Source organism: Glycine soja, chromosome 9, assembly GCF_004193775.1.
Source record: "Glycine soja cultivar W05 chromosome 9, ASM419377v2, whole genome shotgun sequence".
In the NCBI taxonomy this organism is placed as follows: domain Eukaryota; kingdom Viridiplantae; phylum Streptophyta; class Magnoliopsida; order Fabales; family Fabaceae; genus Glycine; species Glycine soja.
In genome coordinates, this window is record NC_041010.1 from 46469918 (window position 1) to 46494846 (window position 24929).

A 24929-nucleotide genomic window follows, 5' to 3' on the forward strand; every position below is an offset into this window, starting at 1 on the left:
ACCGCAACTCGAAAAGTAATATCCATATAACAAGAAAATTATCAAACTTGACAAACGAAATTATCAATGGTCGAAAAACTCAAAATTCTTTTAAAAAATTGGGATAAAATAATTAAGCATACAAGATACAACATTAAACCTTCTGGTAATACAGATCAATTCGGATTGGTAATCTTAGGCTTCTAAAATATAGAAGGACCGGGAAGGTATTCTAAACACAAAATCACTGCCAACTATTCAAACACTATCGAACTATACTTTTGCAAGTAACCCGAGGCAAAGGAAAGGAGGAAAATATGAACAAAAGAGATTTAGAGGAAAAATATCCTATATCTCAAAATTCATTGTCGATCTTAACGTAATCAATCAGCATGACCGTAGCAAAAGAGGACCAACTGATAAACTAAGCATATCACTGAGAGCTACCTGAACCTCAGCTGATCCATGTTCGCAACTTATCAAGCTTGAGAGGAGAGGGAAAAAATGAGCCAGGTTCTTCTCGAAAGATATCTCTCCCAAATTACAAATAGCTTGAAGAGTGGTCACAACAAGCGGTGCACGTGCAGCCAATTCTCTTCGCTTCCCCGAGCCAAGAGGAATTAACCAATGCAGCTGTTTACCATGAGAAGATTCAGATACTGTTCCAGAACCTGCAACTTCAATATAGAACTCCAACACCTCCTGACAAAGTCTAATGAGACGTGTCTCAACCTCAACCTCCTCATAACTAGTAGGTCTGTCCACAACGAGGTTCTGTAAAAATGTGAGACATATTTGGTAGGATTCATTCTCCAGGCGTAACAGTGGAGGGTCTTGCATTTGAGTCATAGAGCCAAACTCTTGTAACTTTGAACGTAAAATAATATTGCTGTTAATCTTGTGAGCATGTAATGCCACATCACGCAAAGCCTCAAACAAGACAAGTATAGTTTTTGCTGAAAGTTGAGTTCGGTACATGTTATAGATCTCCAACACCGCCTGCCAATTTCAGCAAGTTAAACATTATTTTTCAAAAACTAGATACCCATGTTTTTAACAGAAATGATGTATTAATGGAAAATGTTTCCTCCTTGTTAGAGCATGTACAATTTTAGTAATGCTAAAATAGTAATCTATGACGGTAATTTATAAAGAATATTAAGCTGCAAAGGAATTTCCATGGATATACTAAGGAAAGCATCTTCAACAGAAACATTTGTTATGGCTTCTTCGTCATATTTTTTACCACTGGGAATTTTTTTAGCACATTCTTTCTATAAGGCATTTTAACAATGTTTGGACTTCGGAGGAATAAAATAAATCTACCTGGATCAATAAAAGTTGAACAGCAGCTCGGCACTTTGCATCAGAAAAATATGCATAAAGATTTTGAGTCCTCGGGCTTTCTAAATTATCATGTGAGCCAGACTCAGCAGGATCCCTGTCATCTTCAGCCATTGAAGCATACTCATGATTTACAGTCACAAAGTTTCCACTGTCAAGGAATGAAAAGTTAGGGAGTGTTGCATTTGCTGCTTCTTTTAGTGACAAAACCACTTCTAACCACTTCTCATCAGAAAACAGCTCCCCAGCATTACTCATCAAACGAACAAATGCAGCAATACCAATGCCAGCCAGGCTTTGATGAGGGCGCTTTATAAAGCTTACCAGGAGCATCAACACCTTTCTTAAAAGTGGATTGACGGTGTTATAGAAGTTGACAAAAAGATCTACAACCAATTGGAGGGCCAATGTGCATGTCTCGTAAAGCCATGCATCTTGATCAAGCTGACCATCAGTCTCTACTTCATTGACCTCTGAGGTACTCCCTGAAGGATCAATAGCATGACGAACATAATCAAATATTGGAAATAGGACTGATTCAAATACTCTTTCCCATAAAGGTAGTGAAAAGAGGTGGCCATGGTTGCGTAAGGTTTCAAACAGGACTTTCAAGGCTCTTTGCCTTATCTCAGACCTTGGGTCAAAGCTAAGCTCAGACAAACCTGTACAAAAATAGGTTTTGAATAAGTACATATATAACCCACTAAGCTCCATACAACTTAAAACATAGTTTGATTGCAAATAGCAGAAACTAGTCGCTAATCACTTGAGCTAGTAACAAAATATGAGCTATCTAGATTAGCTCTAATTCATGTTAATACAATGTCCTTACCAGCCAGTAAAGGAAACCAGAAATAGAGATGATCATCCTTGTCTGTCACCTCTCCGTTATCTTGTTTCCCCTCTTTTCCTGTTCGAGGTGATGGAGCAGATATCTTTCCATAACTTTCCTTGTCATTATTCCTTGACGAAGATCCAAGGTCTCCTTCTGCTAGTTTTGTTGCACAGAATCGAAGGAAAGCAATGGCATTTAAGCTAATTTCTTTGTTAAATCTACTATTGGTGAATGCAATTAGACAGTTCACACAATCTGTAAAGGTAGTGGTTTCAGTCTCAGTGATGCATGGAAAGTAATCTCGAATAATCTTCTCCATAATTTCAAAAGCCAGGAGTACAATGTTTTTGTGGTCATCATATGCCGCTGTTGTGAATACCTGGAATTAAGTCCACAAGCAATGAGTAGAAATAATGAAAGAAAAACTTCAGCAGACAAAAACATTTTCCATGCAAATTGAAGCCCTCTACGGAACAGAAATTAGCCCTACCATGAACATGCTCTTCCATCCTGATTTTACATTGTTGACACGAGATAAAACCATCTGAGAGACACATCTAATGATAAGTTCTCTAATTTCAACAGCACTACTCTTGCGCATAACAATGACGAAAGGCTTCATAAATTCATTTTGAAAATTATAATTAGCCAACTCCTCCCGCTCCAGAAATTTCATTGACAACTGACGCAAGGAATCCATTGCAAAAATTGCAATTGAAAGGTTTCCAGAACAGCCAATGGTTACAAAGAAATCAGAGAGAACATGCCAAATGCTTGACCATACAAGCCTGATGCGGTTCATATTATAGTGCCTGTTACAGAATAATCCCCTCAAAGTCAAACAATATAACTAAGGCAGCAGTGTATAAAGATTAATTAATCGCGAATCACAAAATCATAAACCTAATGCTCTGTCCCAATTTTTTATTTTCTGGATCAATTGCACATTCTCAATGTCATCTTTAGGGGCATTAGTAACTTTCCCTCACCAATAAAATTAAACACTTTCTGAATTGTTTCCCCAAAAAAAATTGGTCTCTTCACATGCAAACCAACATTTTATCTACAAGAATTGGACAGAATACTAGTTCAAAATTCAAATGATCAATTTTCCCTACCTACAAATGATTTTGCATGAAATTTGGGAATTTAAAAGGGGCAATGTGTCAAATGAGAAAAAGTAACCAGGAAAACAAAGTTCTCGGATTATAACCAACAATGGACATTGCAACTGCCAAGAAGATCAAGGTTCCAAAAATGCCCTTAAATTTATTGTTTATTATACTAATCACCAAAGACTCGAGCAAAAATAAAGTTCAGAGGGAAGCAAGGGAGTGGCATGCATTAGTAAAAAAAAAGATAATACATACGCAATCTCAACTATCTTTGTAAGGCTGAACACCCGTGGATCAGATGGAGATCTGAGTTCCTCCATGGAGACTTTGCATAAAGCCTTAACAAAATCTATTATAGCCTCACTATTCAGCTTTTGACTCCGAGTGTATATGCGATTCATTTCTGAGCTTCCAACTTGTTCCAACATATTCAAATTAGAAACTAGATTGTTCACCTGCTCCGATGTGACAGCTCCAGTAGTATTACTGCTGATTCCAGTGCTATCATATGAACCCCGCATAACAGTGGCAGCTGCATATTGCATCCTCCCAGGTCCCTTTTTCTTCAAAACGGGGAGAATTGTTGATTTCGCTTGTTTTGTATTTTCAGAATCATTTCGAGGAAATGCAAAGAATGTGGCATCTGGTGGGGCCCCTTCTCCTAGAAGATGTAGATGTTCAAATCGGGAAACACAGGTCAAGATATGCTCCCAAGCTTCTTGTAAGTAATTCCCATCCTCATCAGCAATAGTAACAATCACCTATCAACAATTCATATGCAAAATCTGAAGTCAAATCCACAAGAGTTTAACAATTGCTTTCAGATATTTTATAATTCGTCCTAAGTGGAATTAAGTATAAGCAGCTTCAGATATTGTTTTCTCACTTCAGGCAGGAAAACTTCCACAACACATTCCATTAATTCAGCAATTATTAACATTGCAGCAGAAACTTTTGTGATCTCACTAAAAAAAAGACAGCCTTTTTTAATTAATATGCAATAGTGGAAAAAAACTCGCCAAGAATAAAGCTTTAGATAGTTCTGAATCATCAAGCAGGATCCATTTTGCAACTAACACTTGTTCAAACTATGTGAAGGAGGTGCATAAGAACTTGCTGCTGAAAGCACTTTGTGCACGGCAATGTGAAAATTAATAAGTTCTTCAAAACCGCTTCTACAACAGAGTGCATTAAAGAAAAGTTTTTCTAAAATGGTTTAAAACATGCCCTTACAGCATTAAAAAGTCAGGCCAATATATATCAAATCAGGGGAAATTGTGATTAATTTGTCAGGATGGAGTTGTGCAAAACATGAAAAGGAACATTTAAGGAATACCACTTGACTATGTTTGAAAGTTTCCTTCCCTGTGTTTAGATAATTAAGAGTGAAGAAAGGGAAGGCAATACAGTTTGTCAGCATCAAATTCAAATATAAGTGTATAACCCTTTCTAAACCTTTTCAAATAACTAAGTTTCTAAAGACAAAAAGTAAATGATACTTTTTTAAATAAAAACAAAACTAAAACCGCCAATTACCCCTCAATTTGGAGCTATTCATAAGCCAGCTAAAAAGGATTATAATTTACCAACCTTGATTGCATCTATGTTTTTCTGCTTAATGTCAGCAGGAGAATGCAGGGAGGTAAACTTTGCTAATGAAGTCACAAAGGCATCTCTGTGAGTCTTCATGGACATTACAGAAGTAACATGAATAGCATAACGGAAGCCTTCAAGACACAGTGCTATTACAATTTCATCATCACTTTGATCAAGAGGAACACTGAAGGCAGCTAACATTGGTGCCCAGCACACCTCAATCATGAATCTGAGGATTACAACATCAGTTGCTGCATAATAGACTGACCTACAAATTGCAAGAAAATAAATATCAATAACACACTTAAGAACTTTCCCCCCAAAATGTTTTAAAACAAACAGTAATAAAAAGAAAAAGAAGTATAAAAAGAGGAATTAATCAACTTCAGAATTCCAAATAAGTGATCTGATTGGCATAATAGATCCAAAAGAAAACATAAAAACACCCTACTGTGAATATTTAAGGTTCACACGTCACACTTCAAATCGACATGGACCATGTAAAGCAACAGATATATACTAGTAAAAGTGGTATGCGTATTATGTTGGAAGGATTCAAAAGCCAACAGAAGGTTCTTCATGCCAAAAATAGATTAAGGTTAATTCATGACGTGAGAAAAGAAATTTAACTAAGAAGAATCCTTCTAATATAATGGGAAAATACTGGAGAACATACTCAGTTTTGCGAGCTTTTTCTTTGAATTGTTCTTGCATATGTCGGATTAGATCATCACTGGTCTCCATATTACTGTCTTCCCCACGCTTCCGGACCACGATATTCAATATACTATCCAAGCCTAAAAGTCTGTTAGAGTTCACAGCCTGTTTTTGCTGGGCTTCCAGATCAACTTCTTTCATTTTGATCTCATTTCTAGATATTCGTTCATACAAAGACCTTAAGTATTCCTCTGGTACATCTTTTCCATCATCTATGCCACGATTATTTTTTATGAAATCTTCAGCTGACATCTGCATAACTCAATGAACAAAAAGAACCTCATTACATATATCATAATCACAATCATATGAAAATCAACTTCTAGAATTGACAGACCGCACCTTGTTTTTCACCATAGGATTGTGAGCATCGGTATTAAGCAGAATCACAGAATATGCAAGGACATATGCTGTATCAGCACTAGAAAAGACTTTTGGATTACATTTGCAATATCGTTCTGCAAACTTTTCCATGATTCGATCAATTTTCTGTGCCTCCCCAGGCAGTCTAAAGCCTTGAAGAAAGGCCCTGATTGCCTCATCAAACTCCATCCCTTGAAAGTCAAAAGAATCCACATATGCATGCATTACTTTCAAGGATGACTCCTCTCTTTCTCCTAAATAATCACCAATCAAAGTCTTGTTCAACCCAGATGCATCTTTAAGAAAAGCAGCTATTTCCTCTGGTGAATTACCCACTTTGTTGGCATTGATGAGGAATTCAATTCCTTTCTTCGGCTTCCTGTTAAAAAGTGATATACCTTCCTGCCATAAACTTAGCATTAGCTTCCTAGATGTCAAACAGTTGCAGAAATAACAGAGATCTACTTGCAATTCCAAAATTTCTGCACTTGGTTACCTGAAGTTTCAGTTTATAAGCCCGGCGTTGTTCAATAGTTGAAACATCAGATACCTCATTGGAGATTCCAGAATGAGTGTCTGATCCTTCAACTGGCTCTTCTTCATTCCCATTTGCCAGGGGAAGGCCTCCAGCTTCATAGCCATTATCAACTGCTTCAACTTTCTTGCCTGAATGAGGATCTGGAATGCGCAATTGTTTGTTCATCCAGTCTCCCATTGATTTTAAAACAGCAACTAAGCACTTCATGGCTTCATATTTTAGTGTTTCCTCTTGAGGTGGCAAAACTGTGGTCGTTGCACCAGGAGGGACACCTTGGGCAGTTTTAAGAAGTCCATTTATCGTCCTATAAGGAACACAACAATTAAAATAAGTACAGAGTAGATAAATTGACAATCCAGACAATCACATCCACACCAGCACAAATGGAGTACAAAATCAATCCAAGAACATTAAATGATAATAAACTGGGGAATGGGGATCCATATTATAAATTATAAATGTAAAATAAAACAAATTATTCATAGAGAATACCAAATAAAACAAAACATAGCAAACCTCTCAAATATGTTTGTTGAATTGACATCACAGTCATAGTTGATAAAAATGTCTACCAATATCTGTGAATCATCACAAAGCTTCTGTAGAAAACGAAGCACTATCATCTTTTGATGAAAATTAGGTTGAGCAACATTTTCTAGAACCCTGAGAACAATCATGGGGAAAAATACTCCAATTTCTGCTTTCAGTCCAGCTCTAAATCTTGATACCAGACTAATGAAGATGGAGCAAGATAGCTGAAAAACGACCAAAAGAGTTGAGGCACTATTCTTCAACAATGATAAACATAAGTACTGCTTGATGGCACCCAAAAACCTGCTTCACCACAGTCAATGCAACCATTAGTAAAAAAAATTTTATCATCCCAGAAGGATATATGATAAAATAGAAGGAAAAAAGTGTGCAGCTGTGCCTAAAAGACAGAAAAGATAATGTAAAATTTCATTAATGAGAGCTTAAAAGAAGTTCAAACTGAAAAAAAATGATACAATAACAAAATTCAAAAGACAATACTACAGGAATTAAAAATCACAACACAGTAATAGTCCATCTTGTGCAAAGAAATATAATACCACAACATTAATCTCATGCAATCATGGACAAAATTTTATGTGATTTGATCAGTTACTCTAATTCCTGATGAATTACGAATTATGAGTACAAAAGGGAATTTCTCCTTTTATGCATTCATTCTCATCTACTTTTATTGATAGCCTGAAATAGGAAGACTTTGCTATTGCACATGACTAGCACAGTCAAGCTAATGATGCATAAGATACTGTAGGATTGGAAACCAAAACTTAGCACCGATCATTGCAAAAGGTAAAAAAAACACTAATACATATACTACAACTAAAATTTCATGCATGAGTTTGGATAATTTGATACATAGATCCTATACATCTACTACATGAGTGATTTTATGCCATATTTGATAGTTATTAACAGTCACAAAGAACAAGAAGACCACAGTTCCATAGCATGTTTCACATTGCACTTGTTAAAGCACACACAAAAATCTTCCCAAGTAGAAAGTACTCTTCCTTCCTGTGTTGAATGTGTTCTCAGTTTCTACTTTTCTTTGCATAGAAAAGCCAGCAGCCTTACTCTGTTTTTTTCATATACACAACAGCAGTCATATACTGACCAAGAAAAGCATATGATTTTAATATCAGCAAGGAAAAAAAATTATTGCATAAACATAAGTTAGCAATGCTAGGGTGCCAAAAGAAGTCTAGAGGAAGGTGCTAAAGAAAAGAGTTCTTGTTGCTTATTTTTGGACTAGTAAGGAAATACATAATGAGGTTAAAACAGGTATGTGAATACAATGGTGGGTCATTTATGATCAATGGATGCAGCTCAAGCATAAAGGAAAAATCATAGCATAAACATAAGTTAGCAATGCTTTATGGAATTGGTATTAAATTTAGGGGTGGTAAAGTGCCAATAAGATTGTAAGCTAAGTGTTGCAAAGAATGAGTGTTATAAAAGATTAAGATAAAAAAAAAATAAGCGTATTAAGGGAAAAATCTGTTGAGGAAAAGATGGTAGAACAGTAGAATCAGACATAACATGGTTTGGTCATGTAAGATGAAAACCAATAGAAACCCTAGTAAAATGTGTCTCTAAAGGACAAGAAAAACTTTAAGGAAAAGCATTAAAAGGACTTTGAATCTTAAATGGTCTCTCTAAAGGCCTGATTTTTTTATAGATCATAATGGCATCACTGGATCCACGTAACCAAACCCAACTAGTGGGAAAAGGTTTTTGTGATTGTTATTGAACAAACAAATTGTCCATACCTTAAATCTATGCAAAATCCAGATTTGCTAATTGCTTGTTTCAAAAGGTACAAACAGTAGGGTGATGAAAAACAAACTAAACAACTATTATACAGTGGCTTCCTGGAATTACATAAAATTGAAAAGACAGAGATTGAAAGAATGTTCCCACTGAGGGAAGCCAAATATTCACCCAGGAACTTAGAATCTAAAGATCATATAGCTTATGTGGGATCTTGATTATTAGCTCAACAGAAAGTAAAGTACAAGGTGTGTGTGGAATGGAGTGAGATGAGATGAAAACATCAACAGGAACTGTTACACACTTACCCTATATAAGCACCATATTGCTTTCAAATATTATAGTGAGCAATGATTACAACCATTATAGAGGACCAAAACAAATAATTTCAAAGGAAGTTGAATACCTAGCAATGTGAAATTCTATTTTCTCTCAACAGAGATGTTCTATTCAAGTAGAAATCATAAAATATTCTGCTTAAAGGAATTCCTGGAACCAAAGCAGATTCATAGTTCAGAATACATTTGGCACATGTGAAGCCTATTCAAGCAATATAACAATGGGTGAGTTTGTTTAAATTTTAAAAAAACAACTTTAACATAAGCACTTTTTTAAGAAGCAAATAGGATTTGCTTCTTAAAAAAAGCATAAAACTGATTAAGAAGAAGTAGTCTAGACAAACACATCAAAAAAACATATAACTACTTATTGGATTTAAAAAAGCATTTATTTTGAAAATAAGCTTAAACAAACTAGCCCGATATGACATTTACATACTTCTCTTTAGTCCTTCTATATCTTGCATCATAAACATCATAACTCCCAAAATATCCTCCATAATTTCTTTTTCAAGGTTAACAACCCAAATGAAAGCAAAATTTGAGTTATCAACCTTGACAGGACTTTGACAAAATGTAGTCACATTACCACTTTCCAGTACCATGTTTAACACAGCATTACATTCTCCTAGTTGTCAATCACAGTATATCACCATAATTAAACCAAGACATGCCTTCACCCTGACTGACCAAACATGCTAGCAACTTTAAAGTTTAAACTAAATCCCGAAAAAAAGTAAAGTGATACGATAGCATACAACACAAATTTTACCTTTCACTAGTCCTGAAGACAGCTCCAGCATTCTCCAGTAAGATCTTCAACAACTCCAATGCTACAATCTTCCCCTTCATCAACTGTGGATCCACCGTCGCCTCCTTGGGAGGCGTCTTCATGGACAACTTACAAAGCGCCCTGAACACCAAAAAGGCATCTCTCCTGAGCTTATTCCCAATCTGAATCTCCAAATCATCGTCCCTCTCCACCACCTCCCCATCCACCAGCTCCTCTTTCCTCCCCTCCAACGCAGTCTTGTACATACTGATCTCCCAATACTTGGCATCCAACATGTCCTTGTCAGTGGAATCCAACAAATCCGCCGGATTTGCAGCCTCCACCGTCGCCGTGATGGTGGTCTCAAACGCGCCGTCGTGCGCGGCCGCCGCTGCCGACGGCGTCACTGGATTCAAAACTCCATCAATGTCCTGCACAATCCTGGTGATAAAACCCTGAACAGACTGCGTCATGGAGTTATCCACATCGGTTTTCTCCACGGGATCCATCAATTCAGCCACAACAATAGGCTGAATCGGGACCGTGGACGAATCCGCCTCCATCCTCCTAAACACAATCACTAACATCTGAATCAACGACGCTTTCGCCGTCGTCTGATTCACCACATTCTTACTACCAAGGTATATGTCATAACAAGTTCTCACAATCAAGAGCAAGCAATCACCGTGAATTCGCAGCGAAATCGATGTCACTGCAGATAAGAGCGTCTTCAGCACGAGCAATTCGACGGCATCGTCGCCGAAGTCGTGGCACTTGCACACTGCCTCTATCAGGCTCGCGAGGAGCTTCGCCTCGGGGGCTCCACCACTGGAGTCCGCCTCGCCACGGAGGAAGCCGTGCGCGATGAGCCTCTGCACGGCATCTAAGGCGGGATCCGCGATCTTCACGACGCCGGAGGACGCGGCGGCAATGAGCGGGCGGAGGATCGACTCCGACTCGGCAAGGGAGTACTCCACGGGACCTCCATCATGGATTGGGCCGGGGACCGAGGCCTCCGGCTCAGCGGCTTCGTCGGAGGCAGGCGATTGAGGCTTCGGCGGCGAGGTTAGGATTTCGACCACGGACTTGCACTCGTGCGAGAGCTTCGCGTGCTTTCGCCACGACGCGTTCTTGATGATTTTCTCGAGCGCGGGAACGAGCACCTGCTTCAGACGGGAATCAGCTTCCGAAGAAGCCATTCCCGAGTTAAGGACGAGTCACGACTCAGTAACGCGCCTAGGATCTAGCTTTGCTCCCCCGATTGGTGGAGTTCGAAGACAATGACGGCGAGTTGACTCAGTGAGTTGCGGGGAGAGCGAGTGACGCTTTCCGGATCTAAAGCATGTTATGCTAATGCTAGCGAGTGTGAGAGACAGTGTTGGATTGAAGATTACGGTTCCGTTTTGCGATAGGCTTCGAGTTTGGATGTGAATTGACTTAATGACCCTCCCTAAGTAGATCGTGTTGAGGGTAATCATGTCTTTTCGGCGTTTTTAGTTCTACCCTGTTCTTTACAACGACAAGAGAACCCAATTTTCTAACTCTGAAGCCAAGCCACCCTGAGGTTCCAGAAAGAAGAGGTGGCTCATATTTGAATACAAGTGAGTGAAACAACGTTTGCCAAAATTGTAGCAGTACGAATTGGAACTTGTAGAGTGGTGCATTGAATTGGTGAGTTTTGTAAAATATTCGCACTCCCTTTTTCTGTTATGTTTTGCTCATTGAAAATTGGCATCTTGCTCGAGAAAAAAATTGCTCTTTGACAGGAATAAGTTGTATTAGCTTGTTCCCTTTGCTAATATATGTCAATAAATTAATTACAACCGTTTGCTTCTGTATTGAATTTTATGAGCATGTTTAGGATATCACTGCAAGGCAAGTGAATGCTGAGATAAAAAAGAACATACTTCAACTTCTTATGTTCCAACTGCTAACTAGTTCTGGATGAACAGGTTCTGCTTTTGATCATACTATAATGATGACCACCCATTGCAATAACCTACTGTGCAACTTTTATTATCCAAACTACTCAATAACCAACGATGTTACCAAATTTTGTCTAGTTCTGACCCGAGGAAACTCATTATGCCAAAACCCCGTTTATTCTGGTTTCCGCAAACACCATTTTGATTCAGTATTAGTCGGTGTTGGTATGGAGCAAATTGTTAAAGAAGAAGTGAAAGAAGGAAATGAGAGAAGGTATAGGTGGATTGAGGTTGGCAAAAATGTCACAAAAGAACAACAACAGGCCATATCTAAACTTCCTTTCAGGATGGCCGATCGATCCAAAGCCTTGATGAGACAGATTATTTGTTTTTCTGCGGAAAAGGGCACCATATCTGATCTTTTGAGATCATGGGTGAAGTTGATGAAGCCTACCAGAGCAGACTGGCTTTCAGTTCTGAAAGAGTTGAGAACAACGGAACATCCTTTTTACCTTGAGGTATTTCACATTTTCTGTTTCCTTGATTCAATGGTGGTGGTGAGGCTTGAACCTATGCAAACTATCCTAGTCCCTCACCACTACCCTCTACTCTCATGACTATGGTATTTCACATCTTATTTCATATTTATATAGTTTTCTTCATTTCTGCTTCGTCTACTGAAATGTTATTTGGAATTTGACACATTTACTTCTCTGGCTGACATGTAATAGCACTTCCATTTTGAGTTAATATCCTGTTCTTCGTGGATGTTATTCTATATGAAATAATATAAGATGATTCTGGAGCAGATGTAGACATTTGGTCCACATCTACTTGCTCTAGGAATCTGCAAAATTGTCTCAAATGGCATATGGTTGTGCTTTGTTTTCCCCATTGATTTTGTTAGTTTAAATGTGAAGCCCCTCGCAAAGATGTAAGTTGAGGTTTATGTAACCACAAAGTAGTGACCTTAATAAAAAAATATAAAATATACATGCATTATGAAAATTATTGTGTCATCCATTTGATTGCTCTGTGATTGGTGATTGGAAGCTGAAAGCAGTTTTTTCCTCTAGCTGTCTAAATCTCCTGGTTTGTCTAGTAAGTTTGTGAAGCAAGGGAGTAATTTACTTTATGTTGAAAAGAAAGGCAAAGAAATCTATGCAACATGTTTTTTATTAAACTATTTTTCATGGTAAGTGGTCATTTTCTTGCCTGAATCTATGCAACTTATTTCATTTGCTTCATGAGTGAAACATTTTACTTTTTTTATTCCTTACCGTCTAAAATTACCTCACCTAGTGGGATAAGGCTTTGTGATTGTTGTTGTTATAGTAGCAGTCATCAAAATTTATACACATTTGTAGGTGGCAAAGCATACTCTTCTAGAAGAATCCTTTGAAGTCAATATTCGTGACTACACAAAAATAATACATTATTATGGCGAGCACAATCTACTGGAAGATGCTGAAAAATTTCTCACACTCATGAAGCAAAGGGGCTTCATCTATGATCAAGTAATTCTGACTACCATGGTTCACATGTCCAGCAAGGCTGGTAATCATGACCGGGCCAAGGAGTACTTTGAAGAGATCAAATTGCTCGGCGAACCTCTGGATAAAAGATCGTATGGCTCGATGATCATGGCCTACATCAGAGCTGGAATGCCTGAAGAAGGAGAGAATTTACTTCAACAAATGGAGGCGCAAGAAATACTCGCAGGCAGTGAGATTTACAAGGCACTGCTTAGAGCCTACTCTATGATTGGTAATGCTGAAGGAGCACAAAGGGTGTTTGATGCTATTCAACTTGCCGGTATCACCCCAGATGATAAGATTTGTAGTTTGCTTGTTAATGCTTATGCTATGGCTGGGCAAAGTCAGAAGGCTCTCATTGCATTTGAGAATATGAGAAGAGCAGGTATCAAACCTAGTGATAAATGCATAGCTTCAGTATTGGTTGCATATGAGAAGGAAAGTAAGATAAATACAGCATTAGAATTTCTAATAGATTTGGAGAGAGATGGCATTATGGTTGGGGAAGAAGCTTCTGCGGTACTAGCCAAGTGGTTCCGAAAACTAGGGGTGGTGGAAGAGGTAGAGCTTGTTTTAAGAGACTTTGCTATTATAGAAGTTGCAGCATTATAATTTTTTTGAAGTTTTCTGAAGGCAATTTTAACTGTTCTAGAAAAAAAAAATTCATAATGAGAGTTACTAGATACAGTGATACATACTCTAGTTTTGAGATACCAAGGTTATGTACTGAGAATTTCTTTTGTTTTTTTCCATCTCTGGCCATGATATCATAGCTGCTAGATATCAAGATTATGAATCAGTGTAACCCCCTCCTCCTTTTCCTTTCTCACTGCACCTCTCCTTGCTGAGTATTCTATGGTGGTGAGGTGTGAGATGTATTTAAAAAAAATAAAAGGACCTATTTGAATATTTTAAAAATAAAAGACCATTGAATCATTTTTAAAGAACAGATTACCTAATTGAACATTTAAATAATAAGCCGACCAAAATAAATTTAAAAATAAATTAGAGGACAAAAGAAATAATTAAATTAACCTTAAATATTTATTGTTATTATGTTACATGAGAATAGAAAGAAGAAACAACATATAATATAGACTATTGGAAATAAATAATGCAAGAGAATATTTTTATAACTTATATTAAACAGGAGTATATTCTCAAGTTCACATTTCCAAAATTAATTTTGTAAAACTTAAAACATACACACTCTTACAATATTTGAGTATTGCATATGAAAAAAGAACACTCTAACAAAGCGAACCTCATAGTGCTATACCGTGAATATGTTCTGTACTCAAATAGAAGATCGAACCAAGAAAAGCAACACCATTATCGGAATCATTTAATAAACAAAGAATAGTGGCGTGGAAAATATGTTAGAATTAGATTCCAGCTAAATTAATTAATCTTCATAAAATTCTATAGTGCTCGAAGAATGTCTGTTAATTAATCTGCGTAAATTCGGCGGCAAACAGCTTTGCAAACTGGGTTTTTGGCTACCGGTTACTTACTCGTGGTCGCCAAATCAGTGAAAAGAATAACTAGCAACCGATATTGATATTTTAGCGACCGCTTCTTTAATCGCTAAATCTGAGTTTTTTTGTAGTGACCCTTAATAAGTTTCATTTTAATTTAGATGTAATAGTATTTTGCTCTTATATATAAGAAACAAAAAATAACACTTTCTTCATCTTAATTACAAAATGCATAGGGCTATTTTAGTATTAAAAAATTATTTAACCCTTAATGATATATACTTATTTTTCCATGAAAGTGTATATATTTATTGAGTTATCAATAAAACAAAATATACTCGTCCGTCAAAAATTATCTTTTTAAAAATAATCATCTAGATCATAAATCATAGTCTTAGAATAAAAATAAAATTTATGACAAATTAATCAATATAATCACTTTTATTAATCTTGATGAAATATGTAATTATTTTTTATATATAACACTCGAGGTAGTACTACATTAGAAAATAAATATAAAAAAATAACTATACATTAATTAAGAAAGTTAATAAATGTGATTTAATTCTACTAATTATGTATAAACAATAATTTTTTTCCTAAAGTGTTACTGATTGAAATTTGATATCAGAATAAAAATAAGTTATAAAAATTAGAATCATAATTAATTATAGATATTTTTGAGATGGTATGATTAAATAGGGTCAAGGTAGATAAATAAATTTATATTTGAGTCCAATTTTTATTTTTTCTTATGTTTAGGTTGATTTTGTAAAAAAAAATTATTAATTTTTTATATTTATGTAAAAATCTAAGATAACACTTATTTTAAAGTATTGGTTTTAATCTAAACTAACAAAAGGGCTAGCCCCCCACAGCATCTGCAAAAAGAGTAGGCTTTCAAGCAGTCCCGTGTCTTGAAGATCGAAACTGAGCTGAACATCAGACGAAGTACCCTGCAACTGGTCAAAACCACAGATGCGGGGACCTGAAGAGGCAATGGAACACATTTTCATGATCATTAGGGCACAACCCACTACCAAACAAAAACTGTATGTTGTATGTTGTATACTCAAACTATAATATAAAATCTAAAATTATTATTTTTTATCCTTGACACCTATTTTAAGATAGATAAATAGCATTTATAGAAATGTTAATACACTTTTTTTATCATATTGTCATTGTTTAAAAATTAATTGAATTTATTAAACTTTGTGGATTTCACATTTTTTTTCTAAAGAGAAAAAAGATTATGTCATTTAATTAAGAGCAGTGGGATAGACCGCAAAGGGAATACAATTAAAATCGTTAGTGCTAGCATTAAATGTTGATGCTCTTGCAAGATTATGAGCCACAAAATTAACTTGTTTTTTGAATAAACTCGTCCTAGAGTTTGAAATAGAATGAAAACATTGCCTACACTTACATAAAATTACATAGAAGGTCGTGTGGACTGTGTTTAGCAGAAGTGAAGTTGTCAACAATAAATCGATTTGCAATCTGTTTCGAAGATAATATTTTGAAGCTGTATTTCCTGGATCCTGAGCAAAAGCATGGGCTTCAGCTAGCTTCGGCAGGAATGGGAATGCCATTGATCAGAAGAGCTGTTCGAGCTCTTATAAAAAAAAACATAATTATTAGAATCATTCAATAAACAAAGAATAGTGATGAGGGAAAATGTGTTAGAATTAGATTCCACCTAAATTAATTAATCTGTGTAATATTAACGCTTCTCTTCATGTTACTAGTGCGTGAAGAATCTGTAGTTTTGTGTATTTATGTTTGTCCCATACGAACCCAATAATGCAGAGGACTGAACCATTTTATTATTTCAAGTGACTGAGTCTTGACGTTCATCAGATCAAATATTCATTTACATCGTAAAATTGCACATGCTGGTATGGCGCGATTTGTTTCTAGGCAGATTATCAATCCAATTTTGTTGATTATTTCATCACTTTTCTTGTCTTCTTTTCTTATATAGATTTCCAATTTTGTTGTTTCTAGGCAGATTATCAATAATGCAGAGCACTGGACCATTTTATTATTTTGTTGATTATTTCATCACTTTGATGTTCCATGTTCTTGAAAGGTAAATTGTTATTCACACCCCCTTTTATCTATTCTCACACCTTGTCTATTAAAATTCTTCTCCTCCCGTCCACTTCATCTTTCTCTTCTCACTCCCTACTTCTAAGTTTTAACTCCCCTACCATTTTATATTTTCAAATTACTTTAATTTAAATCTTTCATTTCTTTTATCCTATTTTTCATTCTTACCGAATCACTTACTTTACACTTTTTTTCCTCTCATTTTATTCCTCAGACTTTCTAAGGCTCCTTGGATTTCAGGCTCTCTCTCTATATATATATAGAGAGAGAGAGAGAGAGGAGAGAGAGATATCAACGTGTATCTATCTAAGATATATTTAAGATTTTCCCATGTCTGAACGCATGCAGCCTAATTAATCCACCTGTTACAGTATACGTACGTGCAGGTACATTATTGAAAGCACATGTTACATACATATATATAAAAATCAAACATGGGAAACAGTCATGGCGGCATTCGTTTTCTGAGAAATGGAGGCAGTTCTTACAAATTCCAACTGGGCCAATCCGCTTTCATTAACATAAAAGATCGATGGGGAGAATAATTAAGTGGGAAGATAATGGAAAAGTGAAAAGGGAGACGTGGAAAGTCTCGTACCAAATAGAAGGATTACCTTGCAGACTCAACACAGACAAAACCACCGAGAGAAACTCAGAAGAGAAGATAGAAATTAGCATTGAAGATTGTAGGCATGGACAAGAAAACAAACCTTATCTTATAGGAAAAGCCTTAATTTCAGGAAAGGGTGGGTGAGAAGAACTGAAGAAGTTTATTGTATCGAAAGTTCTACAGCCTGCTTCGTTAGCCTCAGCCTCTTACAGAAGAAGGACTACTAATTCATTGCCATTGTGGCAGCCAGCTTAGGGCAAGAAATAATGGACAGTTCATGGGGGATTATGCCAATGCTAATATCTATGACGGAAATAGAATCATCAATCAATACTTCTACACAGGTCCCCCACGCCTCATGGCACACCTTTTTCAATATTATTTTATATTTTTTATAATTAAATTTAAATTATTATTCTATTCTATGTATCTACTTATTTAAATTAAGTTCTGGATATGTGATTAAAAAGTATTATAATATTGGTTGTTAGTTTTTTTTATGAATTATCTTTATAAATTTATATTGAATAAATATTTGATTCGTAATAGATTTATGATAATAAATTTATAATATTTTTTGACAAAATAAAAAAATAAAACACAAACACATATAAGGTCAACATATGAACATTAGAACAACCCAATCGGTAAGTACTAGGATATGAACATTAGAACAACCCAATCGGTAAGTACTAGCATATACAAAATTAATTGGATGGTTAAGAAAGAAATAAAAAAAGAAAAGGTTACTAATTGTTTTAAAATTAATTGGATGGTTAAGAAAGAAATAAAAAATTAATAAATTAATAAATTAATAATTAATATTTGTTGATAAAAAAAATTAATTATTGATAGGATCAGTTTAACGGTGAGTGAAATAATCAGTTTTAAGAATTTTTTTTTTACTTTAACCGAAAGAACTATATTTTGAATATTTTCTACAACATAATGGTATTTTGCTTTATAAAAACATGAGATTTAGTAGCTTTCCTTTTAAGCCGGCCTCAATTACTGGGATATGGCACATCTTGCTATATAGGTGGTTAAGAAAAAAAAAAGAAAAAACTATCACTTATATGGTACTATGGAGTAACTGTGTTTCTCAAGATATCTTTCTCACTTTTACTGCAGCTTACTTCAAAGAAAAGGAAGAAAAGTGACTCCTCTTGAATGATATGTGTATCGGATTCAGGTGCAAGTGATGAGATAAATTAAGCTTGAACTCTAAAAGGAAACCATGAGATTGAAATCCTTAGAATCAAGATGGCATTTTATAGCTTATGTCAAGCAGATTGCAAGTACTCAGAACAGAAGTTAAGTTTTGTTGTATTGCATCATGGCATGATAACATTTCCTCTACCTTAGCCCTCTAAAGCTATATTTATGCAGGTAATAGTTTGCACAGTCGAAACAATGATCAGTCAAAACCCATTTTGACACTCTTAGCGTTCAGCTCCTCCCCATTCCCACTCTCTTATCATGCCTCGCTGGAACGAAAGTTCACAAAATCAGTGGTCAAAAAGTTCAAAAAACCACTATAATCCTGATAGAAAGTTAAATAGAAAAAAAAAAAGGAAAAGAAGAAGAAAAGACGGTTATCTTCACTTAGTGCTCTGTGTTGTCTAAAATTACGTCAACAAGAGAAAGAGAAAGGAACAAGCTGGGGAGACCAAAGAGCAACATAATCCTGAGAGAAGGTTAAACAGAAAAAAAGAAAGAAAAGAAAGAGAAAAGAAGAAAAGACAGTTATTTTCACTTACTGCTCTGTGTTGTTTAAAGTGGTTAAGAACAAAGGAACGCAATTATATACATTTACTCATATTACTCATATGTGCTTAATAGTGTCCCGAGATTATTGAAATGTATAACGATAGTTAAATTAATAATATCATCATGAGATTATTAACCATCACATGATTAATTATTACATCTATAAATATAATTAATTTTATTTCACAAATAAATAAGGATAAATGAACATGATTTGTTTATAATTACCTATAAGTAATAGTATTATAAGTAAAGTCTAATCATGATTAACTTTGTCTCACAAACGATTAAAGATATATTAGGGTGCAGTAGATCAAGAAGCTGGCCAACGGGAACAGAGATCGAGTGATGTCAATATTAAATTGAAGGAAAGATCAAAATAATTTTTTTCAAAAACATAAAAGATCCATGCATAACTTTTAAAACATAAAGTAAAAAGAAAATGAAATATTAAAACATAAAGGACCAACAACGATATTTATCCTAATTTTTAAGTTTGGCAATTCGTCATTCTTCATCAAATCCCCTTAGCCGTAAAAATAGAAGAGCCGCTTATTTTGCAAAAAAAAAAAAAATTCTAAACACAAGTTCCAAAGAGGCAAATATGGAATGTAAAAGGTTGCAGAAGTTTCAACCATGGTCAAACAATGACCATTATGTGATCATAATGTACATGCATCCTCCTCTTTCCATAATGACTCATTGACGAGAGCCACATCTTATACTATCAACACGTACTCGCAAAAGAAATTCGAAATATAACTAGCTGGCAAGAAATGCATATGTCTATATACTAGCTAGTAAATCCATTGTGTTTTTTTTTTCTTTTTTCAGCAAAAAAAAAGGATAAAAGAAAGGAATGAAAGAACAATCATATATATAATCAAGATTATTATAATAAATATGCTTGCTCATATATTGAAATATGTTTGAAAATTTAAGATCCCTTGCTAGTCGTCTATAGTTTCTAATATTAATATTAAATTCCAATTACCAAAGGAAAAATAATATATAAAAGTTCATTAATTTATAAAGCAAAAAAGATGTTTGATCATTTAGAAAGCGATAGAGATGGTGAAGCATTGGAGCTTGACGCAGGAGGAGATGGAGGAGACCCGTGCCTATGAGGAATGTCACTTGCCACTGCTTGAATGTCAGCACCAGTAGTGGCGGTTGATGGAGCAGCAGCCATGTTGTATTGACGTGGGTCTATGGCTCTCTGTTGCATGGCCCATGAAGTTTGGCCCAGTGGATCAAAAAGTGAAGACAAATCATAGGTGGTGGCCGCCGCTGCCGCCACGGTGGCGGACGGTAGGTCTGCAATCAAGAAACCGGGCGGTGGTGCCACCATCGTTTGTGGCAGTGGAAGAGGTGGTGGTGGTTGAGGTAACTCCATTTGAGCAAGGTGGCCATGTAGGTAAGAGAGTTCTGCTTGTAAGCTCACCACCTGGAATGTTTATACATTGCATGTGTCATTGTGATTAATTATTATTATTTAAAATAAATCCATGGATCATAATTCATAATAACTTATTTTTGTCTCCGCCTGACTTATCTTGTGAGAGAAAATTTGTATGATACGGTTTAGCTAAAAGACAGATGATATTGTTTTCAAACAAAATGTTTATATAAATTTGATGTTGTACTAACTTTTTTTATTTTAGAAATTACATCATTAATTTTTTTCGGAAAAAAGATTGGTGTATACAGAATATTATAACACTTAGAGAGGAAAAAAATGAGAAAAATATATATAGAATAAATATACTATATATATGATGTAATATGAAAGTAAAATAAAATTATAATAATAAATGTTAATGATAGAGTATTTGATACATAAAGGTTTCTATATCATCACTCTTTTTCTAGATTCGGACACTCTCTTCTTCTTTTTTTATTGTGTTAAGCACGTATCTTTCTCTCTAAACATATTATGCTAAAATTTCCTCTTAATGTGATGATCCTGAGTAGGTTTGAGACTAATTAAGGAACATATAATGCAAGAATGGATTAAGTATGAACGCGTAACTTTAAACAAACTTCTAGAGAATATATAAGCAAGAGTTTTGTACAAACGAAGTGACTTCGGAAAATAAACAAACTAACACGATTAAGCTTGAAGGAAGAAAACAATATACAGTAGTTCTTTTAAAAACCAGCATTCTTCATGAAATAATTTCAATACTAATACATTTCTAATAATGACTAATACATATTAGAGGATAAAGATTAGCTAGCTACTACTTATTATAGAACAATCAAATCTATGATTCTAAGATAGAGTACTTGATTGTCAAGTACAAATATATACTAGAGCCAAAAATATATTGAGAAATGCTAACAATATTTTATTTTTAATATTTTTTATTATTTGATAAAATTTTATGTTAGTCTCACTAGAAAGTCAACCCAAATTATTTATAACTCATTTATTTTCCTATTGCGTTACGGTAAAAGTGAGATAAAAAAAATACAGACTGAAGTAGATTACTGCAAATGGAAGAAAAACTTCCTTCTACGAAATCATATTTTAAGGCCCTAGAATCATTAATAATAAAAAAGATAATGGATTAATATGAGTATTTTTAAAAATTAAAAAGAAAAAGAAAAGAAAATATAATTGTTTTTACTACGATAATCCTTATTCACAATACTGTTAATCGCCTTTTGAAAAACTTTATGAGTTTATAATTTTGTCTAATAAGAACGTGTAAAATATATTTCTTATATATTTCTTAAGTAATGAGTACCAAATGATCAGATTCACTCAACATTTACATGTCAAGTACAATTCAAGGTACAAAGTACCAAGCTTATAACAGTATTCTAAAGAAAATGTGAGGGTAATTAAAAAAAGGAGATTTTCCCCCCACTATATGGATACAAATAACTACACTATGTGAGAGTCAAAGATGGTTATAGGGTATTACTATATATTATACATCCAACTGTAATAAATTTTTAAAGATCACAACATAGTTAATTTACACAGATTATGCATATGGAAGATCCACTCAAGTGAGAAAAAAAAAGAGTTGAGATAGTCATGTGTTAAGATTTCACCGTTTATTTTCTAAATCTCACTTCCATAATAGATATAATTAAATTATATTGAGAATGGATGTGAGTTTCTACAAACCTTTTTTTTGTCAAGGTCATTTAATTTTACAAAATTATAGCTAGGGACAAAAAATATTTAATTTAATTTTCTCCATCAAATTACTTAATTGAACCCCTGGACTAACCGACCATCTCCACAAAACCTGCAAGAACCAAGGAAGTAATGGTCCATGCCATAGACTACCCATGCATGTAACAGCCGACCACATCATTTGTTAATCAAATAAGAGTTATGGATTTCATTCAAATGCATAGAAATTTAACTGTCTCCCTTATTTCCATGGCTTGGCAAACCCTACCCTTATTTTCCTCTTTCCCTAAATCTCACTTTTATTCCTCTTTCAGAGGGAACAAACCACATTGCTACTACTACAATGTATGCAAATTGCAAAATCCTTGTTGAAGGATTGGGAGGCACATCTCCTTATAGAAAAAAAAAACAAAAAAATAAATTGACTAATACTTTTATATTGATTAGTTCCATTTCCTTGCCGTTTCATTTAGAAACTCGAGCTAAACTGGCTTCAATAAAATAATAATAATAATAATAATAAATAAATAAATAAATAAATAAATATAAATACTCCATTGGTTTGTGGTTTCAAAATGAGATTCAAAACCATCCAAGTCTTATGTGAACACAAAACGAGGCTTATCTGATCAGTTTTCACTTTACTGGCTTCACTTTATTGGCTAGCAAACAAAACAAAATAAATTTGGGAGGTTACATATGAGTCATGCATGTATCAATGTTTAATTAGCGGTTTCCAGCAATTTCATATAAATTAATTAAATAGTCTAAAAAATATAGTCTAATTATGATACTGATCATATTGTAGTCAATAAGAAAAATGGAGTAAAAATAAGTCTTGAAAACGCAGACCAGTTCTATGATTCACCTGGTTAGCTTAGTGTAGGGAGAAGAAAAACTGATAATTAAGATAGCCAAATTAAAAGAAAACAATTAAACAACTAGTATATAATGGATATGCTAAGAACACTCTTCATCTCTATGTTATAAAAAGACATGCTTAATCAAAAATTTATCAGAAGTTATAATCAAAACCAATAATTAATCTATGGTTACCTGTTGCTGAAGGGCAAAGATGTGGGAAACACAGCCATAAACAGGATCTCTGATCCTTGATTGTGCTTCATAACAAATGGTGATGACCGTATCAAGCCTCCTATGCACTGGAATGCTAAGGAGAAGCTTGGACACATTGCTGGCCCCAAAAACCTTGTGCACCGCCGCAAAATGGCTTGTACCTTGCTCTGAATCAAAGTACGGAGCAAATATACAACCCGGAATACACTTCCTCCTCAAGAACTTGCAAGCACCACAAGGGCTACCACTACTGCTGCCACTACCACTACCGCTGCTCATCATTAATGAAAATTATTATACTATTTTGTTTTATTGGCTATAGCTTAATTTGGGAAAGGTGTTGAATTGAAGGGTATGAAATGATTAGGTTGTAGGGTTAGGATTTTGTGAGACTCATGTCATAGCCTATGATTGAAAGAGGGAGAGAAGAAGGAAAAGGAAGAACATGAATGGTGGTGTTTGTAGGATTGAATTTAATTACTAGGATACGTTTGGTGGAGCTATGGTAATTTAATGAGAGGAATTAATCGGGAAAGAAGAAGTCTTAAAAGCCACGCGAAGGAGCAAAAGCTTAACCTCCATATTTAGCTGTTTGCGTGAAGAAAACCATGAGACATAACCTAATATGGCTTACTATTTTTTCCTCTTTTGTCCTCGTTCCTCTCGTGATCTTGAATTCATTCAACAAAAACGCATGCTCTTTTTCCCCCTTTCTCTCTCCAAAACACGCACACTTGACACTTTCTCCAGTTGGTATCATGTGAGTGCAAGGTATGTATTGGGAGGGGAAGCTTTGAATTTGGACCAAGAGATGATGTAATCATAAAAGAGGTTTTTGTAACTGAGCCAAAACCAAAGTGAAGAACCATTATTAATATTTTGCATTTATTATATATATATATATATATATAGAGAGAGAGAGAGAGAGAGAGAGTCAATGAGAGTGGATATGCATGTATTTTGGCCATTGCTTGTTTTAACTTTTAAGCTGCGTGAGGGCAAAGGAGCGAACTCTCCTTTTATCGGCTTCTTATTAATTTCAATCACACAATTACATAATATTGTTGAAACTTGAAAGGGGTTGTCTAATTTATCTTAGAAAAAATAGGATTAAATAATCTCATGGTGAATTATTAATGATGTAGTTAAGAAAATTGTATTAATTATCTTTCAATAATGAAGAATGACATTATTCATCTATTATTTAATTCTATTTTAATTTAGGATAAATTAATTAAACAAACCCTTGTTGCAATTGACTCAGCCTCTTGCCTTTCTTTTGTATATAAAATGAAAAACGCTTAGACGGGGAGTTATGGTATAAGAATGCTTGTGTGTTGGTTCTC

At 34.8% G+C, this 24929-nt stretch overlaps 4 protein-coding genes across 5 annotated transcripts; 1 reads left to right on the top strand and 3 right to left on the bottom strand.

The window, feature by feature from the left end:
- Positions 1 to 67: 67 nt before the first annotated feature.
- On the bottom strand, positions 68 to 11283 carry LOC114425277 (brefeldin A-inhibited guanine nucleotide-exchange protein 2-like). The gene is made up of 11 exons (XM_028392136.1): positions 9920 to 11283; positions 7004 to 7321; positions 6446 to 6791; positions 5929 to 6351; positions 5546 to 5838; positions 4864 to 5137; positions 3529 to 4034; positions 2649 to 2970; positions 2156 to 2537; positions 1306 to 1985; positions 68 to 978 (listed from the first exon to the last, which is right to left on the bottom strand). Exons 1-11 carry the CDS (start codon positions 11116 to 11118, stop codon positions 367 to 369), a joined length of 5355 nt encoding a protein of 1784 aa, XP_028247937.1. The 5' UTR covers positions 11119 to 11283; the 3' UTR covers positions 68 to 366.
- Positions 11284 to 11426: 143 nt separating this feature from the next.
- Positions 11427 to 14131, top strand: LOC114425278 (pentatricopeptide repeat-containing protein At1g01970-like). 2 transcript variants are annotated; one of them, XM_028392138.1, is made up of 3 exons: positions 11427 to 11590; positions 11781 to 12362; positions 13212 to 14131. In XM_028392138.1, the coding sequence occupies exons 2-3, from the start codon at positions 11895 to 11897 to the stop codon at positions 13989 to 13991; spliced, it is 1248 nt and encodes a 415-aa protein (XP_028247939.1). In that variant the 5' UTR covers positions 11427 to 11590; positions 11781 to 11894; the 3' UTR covers positions 13992 to 14131. The 2 variants fall into 2 exon arrangements, with proteins under 2 accessions (XP_028247939.1, XP_028247938.1); XM_028392137.1 differs by having other exon boundaries at positions 11872 to 12362.
- Positions 14132 to 15629: 1498 nt separating this feature from the next.
- On the bottom strand, positions 15630 to 16468 carry LOC114425933. Its single transcript, XM_028392909.1, has 2 exons — positions 16287 to 16468; positions 15630 to 15845 (listed from the first exon to the last, which is right to left on the bottom strand). Exons 1-2 carry the CDS (start codon positions 16450 to 16452, stop codon positions 15700 to 15702), a joined length of 312 nt encoding a protein of 103 aa, XP_028248710.1. The 5' UTR covers positions 16453 to 16468; the 3' UTR covers positions 15630 to 15699.
- A 3789-nt stretch (positions 16469 to 20257) lies between these two features.
- On the bottom strand, positions 20258 to 24346 carry LOC114367572 (LOB domain-containing protein 18-like). Its single transcript, XM_028324767.1, has 2 exons — positions 23563 to 24346; positions 20258 to 20799 (listed from the first exon to the last, which is right to left on the bottom strand). The coding sequence occupies exons 1-2, from the start codon at positions 23863 to 23865 to the stop codon at positions 20404 to 20406; spliced, it is 699 nt and encodes a 232-aa protein (XP_028180568.1). The 5' UTR covers positions 23866 to 24346; the 3' UTR covers positions 20258 to 20403.
- Positions 24347 to 24929: the final 583 nt, after the last annotated feature.